Source organism: Vidua macroura, chromosome 10 (genome assembly GCF_024509145.1).
Source record: "Vidua macroura isolate BioBank_ID:100142 chromosome 10, ASM2450914v1, whole genome shotgun sequence".
Lineage (NCBI taxonomy): Eukaryota > Metazoa > Chordata > Aves > Passeriformes > Viduidae > Vidua > Vidua macroura.
Genome location: NC_071580.1, coordinates 13,773,678 through 13,789,514, shown reverse-complemented (window position 1 = coordinate 13,789,514; position 15,837 = coordinate 13,773,678). Strand labels below are relative to the sequence as shown.

The following is a 15,837-nucleotide window of genomic DNA, read 5'->3' as shown; positions in this document are numbered from 1 at the left end:
GCACTGTGGTAAGTGAGAAGAAAAACTTCATAACAGCATCTGAATTCCTGGATTTTCTCTTGGCAGAACCAATTTGTGAGGAAAGTTTAGAAGGTTAGTGCCCTCCCTTTTTCCCAAGGTCATGCAGAGGCCAACCTAAGTACGTGACATACAGAGGCATGGAGCAAGGCAGAAAAGGCTGGAAAAAATGATAGAAACACATTGTCCTCTCAGAAATGACAGGCTCTTGGGAAAGACAGAGAAATTTTCAGTTGTGAGCCTCCCTCCTTCCTTGCAGCAGTGTTCCAGCCTTGCTTCAGGAAAGCAATCCAAAGCCCTGGAGTGCAGTACAGCTCCCAGAAGTGTTCATACAAACAAAATCAGCCACACTGAAAAACGAGGCTCTGTGATAAAATGTGCCAGGACCTGTGAGTGAGGAGGATGCTGACCATGATAGCTACAAATCCCTAAAGCAGCTCCTAAGGCACTGGAAGCACTTCCCTCCCATGGTGGTTCAGAGGGGCATCAGCAGGTAAGCAACAGGGAGGGCAGCAAGTGCCCTTCTGCCCCCCAGCTCTGCTGTTGTTTCCCTCTGTCCCAGCACACAATGAAGTTAAGGCAAGGTCAGCTACCATTTACTGGTTCTGTTTTACAGCATGGACAGCACAAATATTTGGTACAAAACACACAATACCTTTACTGTGTAGTTGAAATGCTTTGCAGTTCGCATGAAACGGTGAAAGCCATCAGTTTCTTTAGTTGCTACAGTAAAGACTAGAAGTTTATCTGAGGAAGAAAAGGAAAGAAAAGGAAAGAACATGTATTAATATGCTTTTAGGGCACAGTTTGTGACATAAAATGCAATGAACAGCAGCACTAGCTCAGGAGGATCTCATTCAAAGAGAGGAGGCAAATACGCTGCCACAGTATAGGTGTGAGACATTACCAAACAACAACTGCTATGGGCAAGATGCTGTATTTTAAATTATCCTCTGGAAGACAAAGGAAATAAGTCTATCTACTCTGTAAACAACTAGTTCAAGACACAAAAACAAAGCTAGTGTGACTACTGAACAAGAAGAAATCTTCAAAACAAAATAACTTACTACTTTTCAGTCTGAGCTAGTCCTGCTACCTTTTACCACAGGACTGAGTGGTGGTAAGAGAGCTTCACCCAACCCCAGTAGCTCCCCTGAAAGCCAATAGTGCATACTCTTCATGAAAAGAAGGCCAAAAAAACCCAACCAATGAAACCAGTCCCTCAACAAACACAGTTTAGTGCTTTTAAGTCCTTGAGCAGAGACAAAAGAGCGAGGAGTTTGATTGGTTGTTTTCTATTATTCAGAGAATACATACATTACAGCACCACTAATTTTGCCCTCTTATTGCACACAGGCAAGTGACCATGCAACCACTTTCCTCTTTACATTCCACAGCTTTTAAGACACTTCAAAGAGGGGCATGAATTTCCACTAAATACCTTCCCAATTAAACTACTGAAGAACATTTAGAACCCTATGGAATATGCTGCATAATGAAACTCAATAATTTGAAGCTATGAAAGGTTTTATCCCTATCTAAAATCAAGTATTTAGTCAAACCAGCCTGGATGTCAGAGTACATTGCAGCTTCCCCAATTCAGGCCAAGTTCAAGCAATAGCTGTGCTCTAACCAAAGCCCATGAGATCAATCCTTACAATAAAATAAAATTAATCACCTATGATGAGTATTCCAGACAGAGTGCCTGTTACTGCATTATTTGCCAAAAAAACATCTTCTGGACTTACCTTCCTCAATCCAGTAACATGTGCAAGAAGTGTCTGCTATGGAAAACATTCCTATTAACTCTTCAGCCTTGTCCGCCACCACAGGCTTAGCAGCCCTCAGACAGCCAGGACATCATCCTGAGTGTATTCAAACCACTCTCCACTTCCCATTTTGCTTTATGTGACAATAGCAAAAGTTTACACAAAAGATGATGATCCAGTTCCCACGTTGTAGGAGAAATGCACCTTGCAACTTACTCATGTGATGCTCTGCAGCCAATACTTCAAGTGCATTGTATTGACTCAGGCAGAAATACCTGTCAGAATACAGACATAGCTTGTAGAGAAGCCTAAAAGCCCTGTTCTAATGAAATTCAAGTCTGTCTAAAGTACCACAGCAGACAAACTCTGCAGACCAGTCTCAGGTGGCACTCATTCTGTTTCCACTGAAATACAGCTCAGATTCAGCCCTAGTCACCAGGTCACCTCCAGAGCATCCTGCCAGGTCTGGCAGTGGTCTGGCTGCTCCATCCTCACCAGCAGCTCCACTGGTGTACATGGGGCAAGCAGGGATAAGACAAGCACATGTGATACTTTCTCTGCTTTTGCTACTGGTCTCAGTTTAAGGGTGGGGTGTTCCTGACTCAGGTGGTGTTTCTGCAAATTGCAGAACCCTTGATCTGCTTTGTGACCTTGCTCTTCCCTAGACACTCCTTGAACAGGTGTAACCTTTAAGCAGTGACAGCACCCTGTGCCCAGTACCTACTCCACCAAAACCAACCTGTGCCTTGAGCAAGGCTCCTGCAATTTTATCTGACACTGCCCAAGTTCCTCAGCTACAGATGACATCTCTACCTGCCCTCCCCGCTGCACACAATTTTATGGATTTCTCTCACATCCTGCTATCACTTTTTTTTTTCTTTATTTTTTTTTTCCCCATGGGAGACATGTCTGTGAACAGGGGGGCAAGACACAATCCTTTTCCTCAAAGGTCCTAGAGACAATTTTAACTGCTAGCTCTACTGAACCAGACACTCCTGCAATACAATATGCAACAAAGAAACTGGAAATATTGTAAATTTTTCCATCAACTTAACTTGAACATCCAAAAATTTTGGAAAGCCAGATTTGGAAGATAATTTGCTCCACCTTTTTTCCCCCTTAAGTGCTAGAAGTCTTTTGTAGCAAAGAATCAGAATAAAATTCCCCAAAAACATCTCAAAAGGACAGGAGGACCTCACAGTGCAATGAGTTCACATAGACTCACAAAGAGACAGAAACAGAGCAATAATGGCTCAATACTTTCCAAAGGTATTACAAAGATCATGCAATTTCAAGTAATTCTACTGAACTCACCACAAAATTAATAAAGAACATTGTAACTTAGACTGTGATTAAAACAGAACTGAAGGCAGAGGAGGGTTTTCCTCTATGAAGGAAATTAAGACTACTTTTTGTTCAAGCACTACATTTTCAAGTTACAGGGAACTGGAAAAATCTGATCATACCAAAATTGCATCATCAAGCCAACTGGATCCATCATTAAAAGTTTCCTAGGTGACCAGATCATTGACTATAAACACGGAATTTGGTTTGAAGTAGGCATATTTCACACCTACACATTGCTAAGAAATGCTACCAGCAAAGATCTCAAAAATCTGTACTTGACAACATGATGTAAATGACAGAATGTGGGCTGCATCAGATTCCTTCCACAGTTACTAAGTCAAAGAAAGTTTAAACTAACATACAAGTACAGTTTGGCAAGCAAAAAATAATCTACTATTCTTTATGGGATATTGTTACTCTCTCTTAATGGAATACACATTATTCATGTATTTTAAGATTCACTATCGAGTCTGGTATGTTACTTGACTTTTGTGGAACAGGAGGAAAGAGAATAATGTGCCAAATCTTAAGGGATTTCAAGCTGAACTACACAAAATGAAGAAAGCTGAGCAGGCAAATAGTACAGTTTATATTGATATGAAATGGTGAAAGAGGCTGTACTGCACCAACAGAAAATGAAGCAATCTAAATAGGCTGCCAGATTGGGGTTTGCAAACAGCCACAGAACAGAAGAAAGGTATTTTAAAGGCACTATTTACAAGTAAAATGTTTTCTTTTTAACATGCTTACCCATGGTCTTTTTTTTTTAATTAGACTTGAAGAAGTTTATGAGGCTTTATTTTATGTCATTGTTTCACCACTGACTTTTAAGTGCAGGTGGTACTTAACTTTTTAAGTGCGGCAGAACTGTAATTATAGCATTTGAAGTCCCCTTAGAATTAGAGTTTCTTTCTAGATGACTTAGTCTTCACTGGGGCCTCTTTTGTTTTGGTTTGTTTGGTTTTTGCAGTGGTTTGGGGTTTTTTTTTATTTTTTTTAAGCTGTGTCTGACCAAAAAGCATGCTTTTATTCTATATATAGTATAAATAGAGAGACAATGGAAACTGCAGTAAATGATAGTTACCTTGGCACATTATAGAGGGTATTATTAACCAAATGAGGAAAGCAGAACCATTCTCCTCCAGCTAATAAAAATATTACCCTAGTTCCTGTAGGTTGCCATGACTATATTTAGACGTGACAACTCGCGCAGTTTCACTGGCAGATTTCCACTAAAGGTAGCATGGGAGATGTCTGTTTCTTTCAGTGGAAGTGAGTGAAGAGAATGCTTCTGACCACTAAATACTTCTGCTAATTTCTTTTCAACCTTTTCAACTTCATTCACTTTGAAAAATCTACTCCTTTTTTACTACATTTAGGTACAACTTCTTGGAACACTTATCCCAGTCCTGCATAGCAACATGGATACAAAGTGACTTTCATGATCTCGTAGGAGTGTCAACGTGAAGCACAACACTCCCAAGGCAGTATGTTTATCCAAGTGTCATTTCCATTTCAGGATGTGCTCAGCTATTTCAGCTGCTGCCGCCCACAGTGTCCCTGGGCACAGAGCAGGTTTGGCCCCAGGACGCCCTGTGGGTGCAGAGGTTCAGGGCTGCACCAGAGAGGCTGAGTGAGTGCCCAGAGCCCCCAGCAGCATCCCTGTCTCCAGCTGTGCAGTGAAGACCCAGGCACAGCAGTGGAAGGATGTCTGCAATTACTCAGACCCCAAGGTGCCTGGTACTCCCCAGTGCGAGTGCTGCAAAATCCCCACAAGGAATTCCAGCTGCAGCTAGACACCATTCCTGCTTCACCATCCCCTCCACAAACCCCCACCCTCCATCGAGGTGTCCACCCCAAGGAGCTCTGCTGTGTGATCCTACACACAGGCTTGAGCTCTGCAGTTCAACCCTGACTATCCACCCCACACAGGGACAAATACAGCCTTGGGAGTGTCTTCCAACAGGAACAGCATCCTCAAATGCAAACCCCCATGAGACCAGGAACACAGCAGGCAGTCCCCCTGCTTCCCACTTGCAGGGTGCTGAGATGCCACAGAGGGTCTGGGCTGGCAGCTCCCCCGCACACAGCCTGCCAGAGGCACCTTGGCACTCACCCAGGGGATTGCTGAGCTTGGCATTTATTTCCACAAGTCAGTTTGTATAAAAAGGAAATGTAAACCCTATGCTGAAGTTCAACAGGAAGGCATGAAAAAAAATCTCCCAAGAGCTCCATGCCAGGTATGTGTTCGGTTACTAGGACGAAATTGTGTCAGACAGATTTCCAATAGTTACACCCACAAAACAGCTGCTCTGTTTTGAAAACAAGCCTGAGAGGGCACAAGTTTAGCCAAGAAAAGTATATCCAGTGACTAACAGAATTCATTTTTACATGCAAATTAGAAACCCTCTAGCACACAAGCTGTGAAAGACAACAACACTGCACACAGAGCACATGCAGCACATTAGGAAATCCAGTGAAAGTTTATCAAAACAACTCACTTTTCTAGTCTTTTCTTGCTGCTACCTTCAGGGACCTGACTGCATCATAAATATTTATTTCCAGAAAGAAGATCAATAAACCAGAGGCTTTGCCTTCAGTGAATTGCCTGGCAAGGTCTAAGCCAGGAATTGCCGTGGCTGGACCGCTTTAAGTAGCGGTGACCTTTCTCCTTGTATCCTGGCAAAGAAGCATGCAAAGAACTACAGTCATTCCTCACATACCCACATGGTTCTTATTTATCTTGAATGAACACTCTCAGAGATTACTACATAATTTCTACCAGGGGTTGTGGGCACTGGTACAGTAGCTTCAGAGCAGCCAAAACTGAGGATATTGCTCACAGCCACACGGAAGCTGACATTTAGTCCTTGGATTCATGTACTACAGGCTTCTCTGGAGTAGAAGTGAGCTGGAAGATCAAAGGACATCTGTATATGGTAACACATTATGCCATTAAACTCTATCTCTATCTTTAAAACTAGTGGCTTATAATGGTAAACAAATGATGTTTGGTACTTGTAATACTTATCCATATTCTTATCTAGTGTCTACATAAAACAGCTTACTTTCCTGTTTGCAGATTACATCCCACCCTGATCTGCTCAACACAAGAATTGTTGATTGCTCATTGATTGCTCATTTAATGGAAAGATTGATACCCAAAGTCAGTTATTACAATATGCAAAATAAATCAACAGCAAGCTAATAAATGTGTTGCTAGATATCACAGAAAAGGCTTGAAAACTGGAAGGATACTAGGAATACTTCTATGGGTTAAAGGAAAAAAAAAAAGCACACAAAATAGAAAAGAAAGGTCTGGTAGTACTAAAGCATAGGCTGGACAGATACCTGGAAGAAGCACATGGATGCATCCAAGCTCATTAATAAAGCTCTGTAATTATCTACTGTGTCTCCTGAATCTCTGGTAATGTGGGAAACCAAGAGGATATAGTTTCCCACAAAAACAAACAAACAAACACAAAAACAAAACAAAAAAAAAAGGAAGGAAAAAACCCCAAACAAACTCCAAGCAAAGCACAGACTTGATCCAGCATGCCTTGACACCTCAAAGCATGCTTCTCTATCATTGGAGGAATGCACTAAAGCTCAACACAACTGAAAACCTGTTTTCAGCATGGATTCCTCTTGTCAAACTTAAAAGAGTACAAAACCCAATTCCTCCACACACTTTCATGGCAAGCTGAAGCTTTGCAGATAACCTGAGAATCACCAGTGGTGCCAACAGCAACTTCCCCATTTATATGGACTCAGACTGTATGTTCAAAATCCCAAGAACCATTAAGTAATCTAAAATACCATAGAATACTTTCAAAATCCAGATCTTTTAGCACAACACAATCTTACAATTATCACTGACAAAGGCAATATTAGACTTTACAAAAAGGAGTCTGGATTTTCCATTATGAATAGGAGTTATTGCCTAAACTTAGGATTCTGTATCAAAATATTTGAAAATCCACATACTCTGAAAAGATGTCAAACAGCTGGAGATGGGAAAAACCCATCATATACAATGTAACCATGATTATAAGTTATACCTACCGACATATGCTTGGTTACTGTAATCCAGCAGCAAACAAAGATCTTAAGTACACAATGAGAAAAACACAAACTATATGTGTGTATATTTATGCATATGCACATCCAGTGAGAGCTTATGAGGTACATATGCTCAAATAAAATAATAAGCCAACAGAAGAGTTTCTGGTCAAATAAAACTTTTGGCATAAAGAGAGAAAAGACAGAGCCATCCGACAGCTGTTTATTTTTCCCCTAGGATTCTTCAGAAACACAACAATGTGCTGAAATAGCAGACATGGTCATCTTCTTTTCTCAGGAAATAAATGTACATTACACTGCAGGAGGGGGAAAGATGACTGGGGCATAAAACAATACTACTTCATACTTGGGAGTCCTGAAGTTTTTTTTAATCTGATCTTTATACAATGCAGTCATCTTCCGCTCTGCACAGAACACTGCTGCATGCCTCCACTCATGCCACACTTCACTGCTTCCCCGAGAGGCAGACTGGTTTCAAAGTCCCACTAACCACAGCCATGATCACATAATAAGATTGGATTCTCTGCATTTCAGTAGCATGGTTGGATTGATGCTAAAAGCTGTCCTTGAATGGGAGATAATATATGTTTGAAAAGCTCATGAAAGATCAGAAAGTGGTAAAAGTTAAAATAAACTGTAAAATTAGAATTAACAGATAGCAAGAGCAGTCATGGATTGCCAAACATCTAGTGCATACTGATTTTCTATACCAATACAATTGTTCTGTGAGAGAAAAGGTTTTCTAAAAAACCAATGCCTTTAAAGGCCAGAATTTGAAGAAACTGACCTTACTGTACAGACCTCAGTTTGATCTGTTTTCCTCTGTATGACAAACCTCCCTTTAATCACTGCACTTCTATGCATACATGTCTTACTGCAAAATACAGACAGTAACACACACATTACTTGTGTAATTTCCAAAAACTTATTAGATTCTTCTTGGCCAGCTACTAATAGATTTGTAAAAATTTTTCTTTTGATGATATAAAGTTATTGCAGAACTAATGGAGGCATACAGGTATCACCTCTGCTACCACCTACTCTTTATACTGATTCATCCTGCAGGAAAAAAAAAAAAAAATATCTGTCTTTAAGCCATTGCAAACAGTTTATAACCACAGCTGGCATTTATGGTTATTATTGGCATTTATCAGGATCATTCAAAGCATGGGCTGTCTATGGATAATCCTTCCTGTGCTCTTCCATGTTATCTGTAAACCTTCCTGAGGATACTGAGCAATAGTTACTGGTCTTGAAGCTGCCAACTTTCCCAAGCCAGGGAAGAGACTTAACAAAGGCAAGAAGCTCTCAGGAGCATTCTAGGGAAAGAAATATACAAAGTATCATTTCCCCCTTTCAAACAGCTGGTACTGTTGCAACTTCCTCAGCCACAGTACCTGCAGCCTGTTACAGACTTCTCCCTCTTCTCATGTGTTTTGCAGGAACAAAGAAGCTGAGTTAGCAAAAACACATCTTTACACTAAGCAGGAGCTGCTCTCTATTTTCTCACAGTAGAGAATCTATGTTAGATTAGCATTTGCAAACACACACCCTGGACAGGACAGTACTTTTTTTTTTCTTTTCTCTTCTACAAACTGAAATTCCTTCAGGCTTTAATTCACAACTCGCAGTGGTGTGAACAGGCATTTCCTCTTCCATGCAGACTGACTCAAATGGCAAATGTACAGAGCTGCTGCTCACTGCTGTCTTTTATCACATTGTTTCTGATGTCACACCGATACAGCAGCTAAATCAGTTACATTAAAATGATCAAATATTGAACAGAGACAGTTCAAAACCAATTAAATAAAAATTTGTGACACACAAATCACAGATCTTTCTGTGTATGTTTATCTATACCTACACACACATTCAAAGGTTAGCAGGAACTCCCAATATAAAACTGATTTCAGGAAACATTTGAAAGCTGTTTGTGTCTCAGCTCTTAACTTTCTTTTCATTCAGTAGTATTGAATATATAGTCAACAAGAGCTCATTAAGAACTGTATGTGCACTCATCAATCACGCGTGTCAGCCCTTCGTGCAGCACTGGCCAGTGCTCAGGCCTGCACTCACGCTAATGCAAGATTTCCTTGTTTTGATAGTTAAACAAGCCAAATACAAGCAGCAGTAAAGTGCTTTTCCATCAGCTTCAGAGGACTTGGATAAGACTCTACATACTGACTCAGCTATTCTCTAGTAAAGCAAAGATAAGACATGTTCCTTAGTTCCCAAACAAAGAAAAAAAATTAAAATCGACTGTTTGTAAATGACATCATTGCCATGCATGAAGGAACTCCTAGCTGCCTAACTTCCTGACAAATGGGGAACAGATCAGGTTGCAGCTGTTTATGGGTGCCCAAATAGAAATGAAACCACAAACGTCTTGAGAGGGAGTGGATGGAGTCATGGCACAGGCTGTGTCTTCTCTGAATGCACAGCTTGGACAGCCCCGCTATAAACTGTCATCAGGGCTGTGCAGCTGAGAGCAGGACACAATTAGCATCAGCTGGCTAAGTGAGAAAGTTTACTCAGCTTCTGCCTTTTTGCAGCCTTGCCCTCTCTTGTCTCTCTCATAAATATGTATCTGCAAAAGAGCATGCTCCTTCTTGGGCTGTTGTTTAACAAACCCAGCTGTTTAAACAGAAGCGGTCGCACACAGCACCAGGCATTGCTGAAGTCAATCTTTTGACAGCTAATCAATCCACCAGTGAAACTCAGCAGTTAAGATTTGCAATAATAGTTTCTCCTTCGACTCAGTCTTTAAAAAAAAAGAAAAAAAAGAGGAATTGAGCTGGAAGTGGGGCCATCCTGAAGACCCACAGCTATCCTTCACCATGCTTCATGCCTGCACTGTAGTTCATGTTGTAAGCAGATGCTACCACCCAGATCAGTCAGTTCATTTGAAAAAGCTGCCCTACAGCTTCACATCTGGCTCTGTGTCCAAACACTGGACATATAAAATTCTTCACACACGTGACACTACCCCTGAAATAAAAAAAAACCCATACTTTTCAAAGTTCCCTATTCTGTGTGAACAAGAAATTCAAACTCCACACTTGTGCCCTGTCCTGTACAACTCAGGCCTTTAAATAATGAAATAAAAATTCTGTCCTACTTGTGACACAAGACACATGACATGGCACGTATGATGTATATTTAAAGGTGTTTTTAACATCATACATTTCACCCAGAAATTTCAGGTATTAAAGTTATGGGCCTGGTTCTGATCTAACACAATGGCTTTACAATGAAGTAAGGCATAATTAAGTAAAATGCTTACAAACACACTGTATTAAAGTATTATGTGAATTACAAAATTAAACAATTTATTTTTACTTTAAAAGAAAGAAAAAAATAAAATATCAATGCTATCAGATGTTGATTAGTTTCTACAGAGCTGATACCAGGAAGAATGGGTTCATTCAGCACATTAAAACAGAACTACAGGTACAGAATCCATTCTCAGAGGAGCAGCACTTAAATGACAAGCCTATTTTTGTTTAGCATTTTTTTGTCTTTTGTTTCCTTACAGTATGTTTCCATTAATTACAAATACTGCAGCTTTAAAAACATACTTGCTCTTTCCTTACAAAACCAGATATCTGGGATAAAACTGAGACCTTATGTATTTAGTCTCCTTATCATCAGTATAATCCATATTTTTAAAATCAAACTCGCCTTAAGGAAAAAATTGAGAAGCAGTTCTATTAATCCTAAAGCTACCTGTAGCGTCAGGCTGTGCTTGCGAGCACGTATTCCTTGCAAGTTAAGTGTCATTTGTTCTGTAGAGCTACATTACCACACATGAGACACAAACTTGCTGCTAATCTGTTTGGTCAGGCTGTATTTTGTGCTGGAGAGAACCCTGCTACTGTTCAAATTAAGAGGGATCAAAAATATTCTTCCCTTTCCAACTGGTGTGCAAGTGGTCCCTCAAAAACTATAAAAAAATAACATTATAAATGAAAACAAAAATGCCCTTACTGCAACCATGCTTACTCCTATGACAAGGGAATTCACATGAACAGCATGTCAATTAATTTGTAATTCAGACAAATGGAAAGATACTGCTTTTGATTACACAGTGCAATAGTGCTAATTCAACAGACAAACTAAACACTTCCCCATGAAAAGATGAAGTCACTTATGCTTAAGTAAGCAGCAGTGAATGAAAAAGCCAAAAACTTTCCCATAAATGATGACTCCCCAGGCCACCAACCTAAAGAAAACCTGAGAAATAATGTTAGTTTAGATCCTTGACAGAAATACATTTCACACAAAACACCTCTGGCTCAGATAAATATAGCAGTCATTCCACTGTGCCCCTTCAGTGCAATTTACAGCATCCAGGGCTGATAAAGGTCTCCTTGCTTTAACTTAAAATGCATTTTACAATCAAAGTTGCAGTAACCCCAGTGTATATCAGAGCAAAGCAACAACACATCCAACCCTGTGGTGTACTTCCACAGCTTAATTATTACCTTCCTCTATGAAAAGAAAGAAAAGCCTGACCAAATAAATCTACAGGGTTTTTTGTTTGTTTGTTTTTTGCCGAAGAGACTGGCATTGAGCAGCCTCTAACACAAGTGCTATGGAGAACTCAGACTGCAAACCTTGGGTGCCTTCAAGGATGAGTATTTGCCAGGAAACAATACACGATGAACGCACAGCTTTGCCGCTCTGCACCTCTACCACAACGTTTGCTTATTTTTAACTAACTCCTAACACCCACACCTCCCACTATACATTGTTTTATTTTCCATTCACTATTTATTTCAAAACTGGAGGCTAAAGATATCTCCTTGAGTAGGTAACTCCCATCTAAGTGGTGCACACTGATGGTACCTGCATGATGTGCTCCAGACAGGTAACCCAAGCACTGCCTACTGCACAGTCAGTTCTGGGTCCATCACCCTCTGCTTTTCCCCTTTTCCTCTAAGGGGCAGCTTTTTCTTACAGTCCTCACAAAAAGGGTACAAAACTCCCAAGAGATCTGGAGGAGGTTTTTCCACAACACAGGTTTATGTAGCAGCTTTAGGTACTATGGTGACAAGAGGAGACAGAAGCAGCACCAGTAAAGAGGCAAGAGACAGAAAACTGGGCAGAGACAGAGAGCTGTGCTAACGGCCTTTCCTTCCCCAAGCATGCTGAGTCTGTCAGTACTTCTAACAAGTATGTCAGGATGGTTGAACGGCTAAATTTTCTTGTTTGGGCACCACAGGTAACCCAGAAGGAAAGGCCTATCGATTGCTGTCACTCAGACCACTTAGGCTGAGCCCAAATTAACAGAAATGGCAGCAGTACATGCTGTAACTCAAAGCCAGTCCTCGCAGTTAGACCAGCCAGCAATTACTGCTTGAATCGCTTGTGACCAGCACTTGAGGGACACTGGTGTGGAGGAGAGCCCAGAGGCTCAGAGCGCTCCAGAGCCAGCTGAGCCGCCACACTTCCCAGCCCAGCTGCTCTGGGAAGCCACCCATGCTGCTGGAGCCCCCCAAAGCCACCCCTCCTGCTTTGGGAGGGCACACAGACAGCAACAAACCATGGGGCCCGCCAGCCACCATCACAACCTGGGCCCCGACGCCTCAGCATGGCTCCAGCCAAGCCTCCACAGCTGCTCTGGGGAACAGACTCAAAGGCGGCAAAGTAATTTTCCATGCAAACAGCTGATTGATAAAACATCCCAGGTGAGAACATCATTTACATCTGCTGCCAAGAGAGTGTCTGCCTCTCACACAATCACAAATGTAATTTCCACTGACTTTGTGTGTCACAATAAGCAATCTGCAAGCAGCAAGCGTGGTGCAATGAAAATATTTCAGCGCTGATGTTTTAACACAGAAACTTTTGCATCTCCACCACACAGGAGCCAGTGTTTCAGAGCTCAACAGTGCTCTTCTCTGTGACTGCCTGAAACATAACCCCGCAGCCAAGGAAGGAGCAGAGGGATTTCTGCAAACAGTTTGCCACAGGGCTGCACTGATTGCTCCCTGTAAGCAGTGCTGTGCAACAGGCAGCTCTCCTGAAATCACTTTTCCAAGCCTTTCTAAGTAAGGTCTTATTAAGAAATAAAGATGCAGCTTGGCAGCTGGTTCCAGATAGTCGTGTTAAGCTTTTATAGCAAGTAAGCAACACTAATGGACTGCAGTAAAAACTGACATGTGTCTTCACCTGCTGTTTTTACACCGAATTGTACGAAGTATCAAGAAACTAGAAATTGAAAAACAGATTTCTAGAAATAGAGGCACCATAAGGTCTGTGTTTCTTCAAGTAATACAGCATAGACTTAGGGAAAACATTTAAGGGTTAAAACTGGAACAAAAACAAGTAACACAGCAGGCAGTGTCTGAGGTCAAGAAACTACTCAGAGTGGTTTTAGTTCAGCAGAGATTGTTACAATTCAGGCTACTCATGTCTAAATTAAAAAGAATTAAGGTCTTGCTGCATGAATACCTTACCAGTGCACCTACCAGTGCTTTCTTGCACTGTAACTTGCATAGAATCATTTTTATTATTGATATAGACAAAGCAGTCTATTTTTGGGTTGCTGAATCATACATTGCTGTCTGGAATAGGGACTCTGCTTTGCACACATTTGAAAAGCAGAAGGATTATAGAAGAATCCTTACCATGTCAGCTATTAGTTTACACCAGCCTGAGAGCCCACATTTCAAGTGCACAGTTAAAACATTATTTGAACAGTTGTTTGCGAGAATAACTGCTTGCCATAACTAATTTCCAAACAAGTTTAACTTACGATCTCACTGCCCTGAAAACAGGGATAGGAGCTCAACTTTTTGCTCAAACCTGTCCCCGGGGGGTGCATTCCAAGGGGCAGCAAAGGCTGAAGGGTAATGCTCACACCCTCCCCAACACACAGAAACCAGACCATAGCCTTCAGAGAAATACTCTGAATGACCAAAAGTAGCAAAGTATTACAAAAACTGGAAATTAGAACTTCATTGAGTGGTCTGGTATTCTTCAACACCTTTTTTTTTTTTTAATATTTTAACTTTTTATACTACTTTTCAACTAAATCAGTAGTCTTAATTTCAAAGTTAGAATCTGCTGACAAAACTTGCTGCTCAAATAAAGAAGCCTCCTTGTTCACCCCAGAAGAAATTAAGCTAGATACTAAGAATAACTTGATAACTCTTGAGAAAACAAGACAAGAAATGAAACTATTTTGGATATCATGTGATAATAATGTAGTGGGATGAAATACCTTTGTATGCCTAGAATAGAAATCAGAAGTACAGACTCTAAACAGCATTGTAACAAAAAATAGGTTTTGGCATATTGTTGGACATACGTGTGCTTGGACACCTCTCTCTGAGAGAATTTCCCGTATACATTTCTTTATTTTACATGCTGAAGATAAAATGGCTTTCTACATCCCGGCTCCTTGAAGCAAACACCACTACACGAGTGAAAGACAGGGAAGGGGCACTGGAGTCTCCAGCTGACTTTTGCACGAAGTAGGAAAGCTCATCAGAGGTTGCTCAAGTTCAGAGAAGCAGTGACTGATGCTATTGCTCCTCCGAGCACTGGAAAAATATGTTCATCAACACCTTGTCTCGTGGAGACGGGAGAAAAAGGGCGGGGGAGCGGGAAACGAGAAACTTTAGGAGTCTCGATTCCCCTTAAGGAATCCTTTTTCTTTTTTTTTTTTTTTTTTTTTTTTCCTTAAGTGGAATTAGGCATCTACGAACTCCTGGGCGGGTTAAGACAGTTTCAGCCGAGCGGTTCGTCTCGACAACAACCCGGGGAGCGCTGCCCCGGCAGCCCCTTCCCCCAGCGCCGAGCCGCTCCGCGTTACCGTGCGGGGCAGGGACGGGCCGGTGGAAAATAAATAAATAAATAAAAATACATAAATAACCCGGCGAAGCGGCGGGTCCCAGCGTTCCCTTCCTGGCGGATGTTGCCGAGCCGCCAGGCACAAAGCGGCCGATGCCGCCCGGCCAGCAGCGCATCCCCGCCGCCCACACACACCTCCCGCGGGCACGGCCACCGCATCCCAACCCCCGCACCGCATCCCAACCCCCGCACCGCATCCCAACCCCCGCACCGCATCCCAACCCCCGCACCGCGCTCACCTGCGGGGCCGGGGCGCCGCTCCTCCGCCGCCACCGGCACCGCCAGGGCCAGCAGCGCCGGCAGCAGGAGCCGCGGCCACCGGGCGCCGCTCCTCGCCATCTTCGCCCTCCGCACCCGCCGGCCTGCCCGCGCCACCAGCCCCCGACAGCGGGGGAAAGGGGCGGGCGTGGAAAACGAGAGGGGAGAAGGCGCCTGGGGACCGCGGCGAGCAGACAGCGCTCCTCCTCCGCGGCGGGCAGGAGCCACGGGCGCTCCCCCCGCGCCGGGCTTTATACGGCGGTGGGAGGGCCGGCGCAGCGAGGGCACCGGCGGCGCAACAGGAGCCGCCGCGGGCGCACGGTGCCGCCGCCGCCGCCGGGGAGGGGCGAGCGGCCGAGCCCCGCCTCGGCCCCGCCGCGGGTGCGGCGCTGCACAGGCGCGGCCGCGGGGATGGGGCCGGCAGGCCGGGCGCCGCCGGGGATCCGCCGTGCCGGCCGGGTGCGGGGAGCGCTCCCGCGTTTGCTGTGCCAGCAGCTACGCT

The 15,837-nt window shown here is 42.9% G+C and overlaps 1 protein-coding gene across 2 annotated transcripts in view; it reads right to left on the bottom strand.

Moving 5' to 3' along the window:
- PLOD2 (procollagen-lysine,2-oxoglutarate 5-dioxygenase 2) overlaps nucleotides 1–15,505 on the bottom strand; it is a 50,539-nt gene extending 35,034 nt beyond the window's left edge. For both annotated transcript variants that reach the window (XM_053986625.1, XM_053986626.1), the window contains exons 1-2: nucleotides 15,317–15,505; nucleotides 674–765 (exon numbers count right to left, since the gene is read on the bottom strand). In XM_053986625.1, the coding sequence (XP_053842600.1) occupies nucleotides 674–765; nucleotides 15,317–15,416 (192 nt within the window). In that variant the 5' untranslated portion in view covers nucleotides 15,417–15,505. The remainder of the gene's footprint in view (nucleotides 1–673; nucleotides 766–15,316) is intronic.
- Nucleotides 15,506–15,837: the final 332 nt, after the last annotated feature.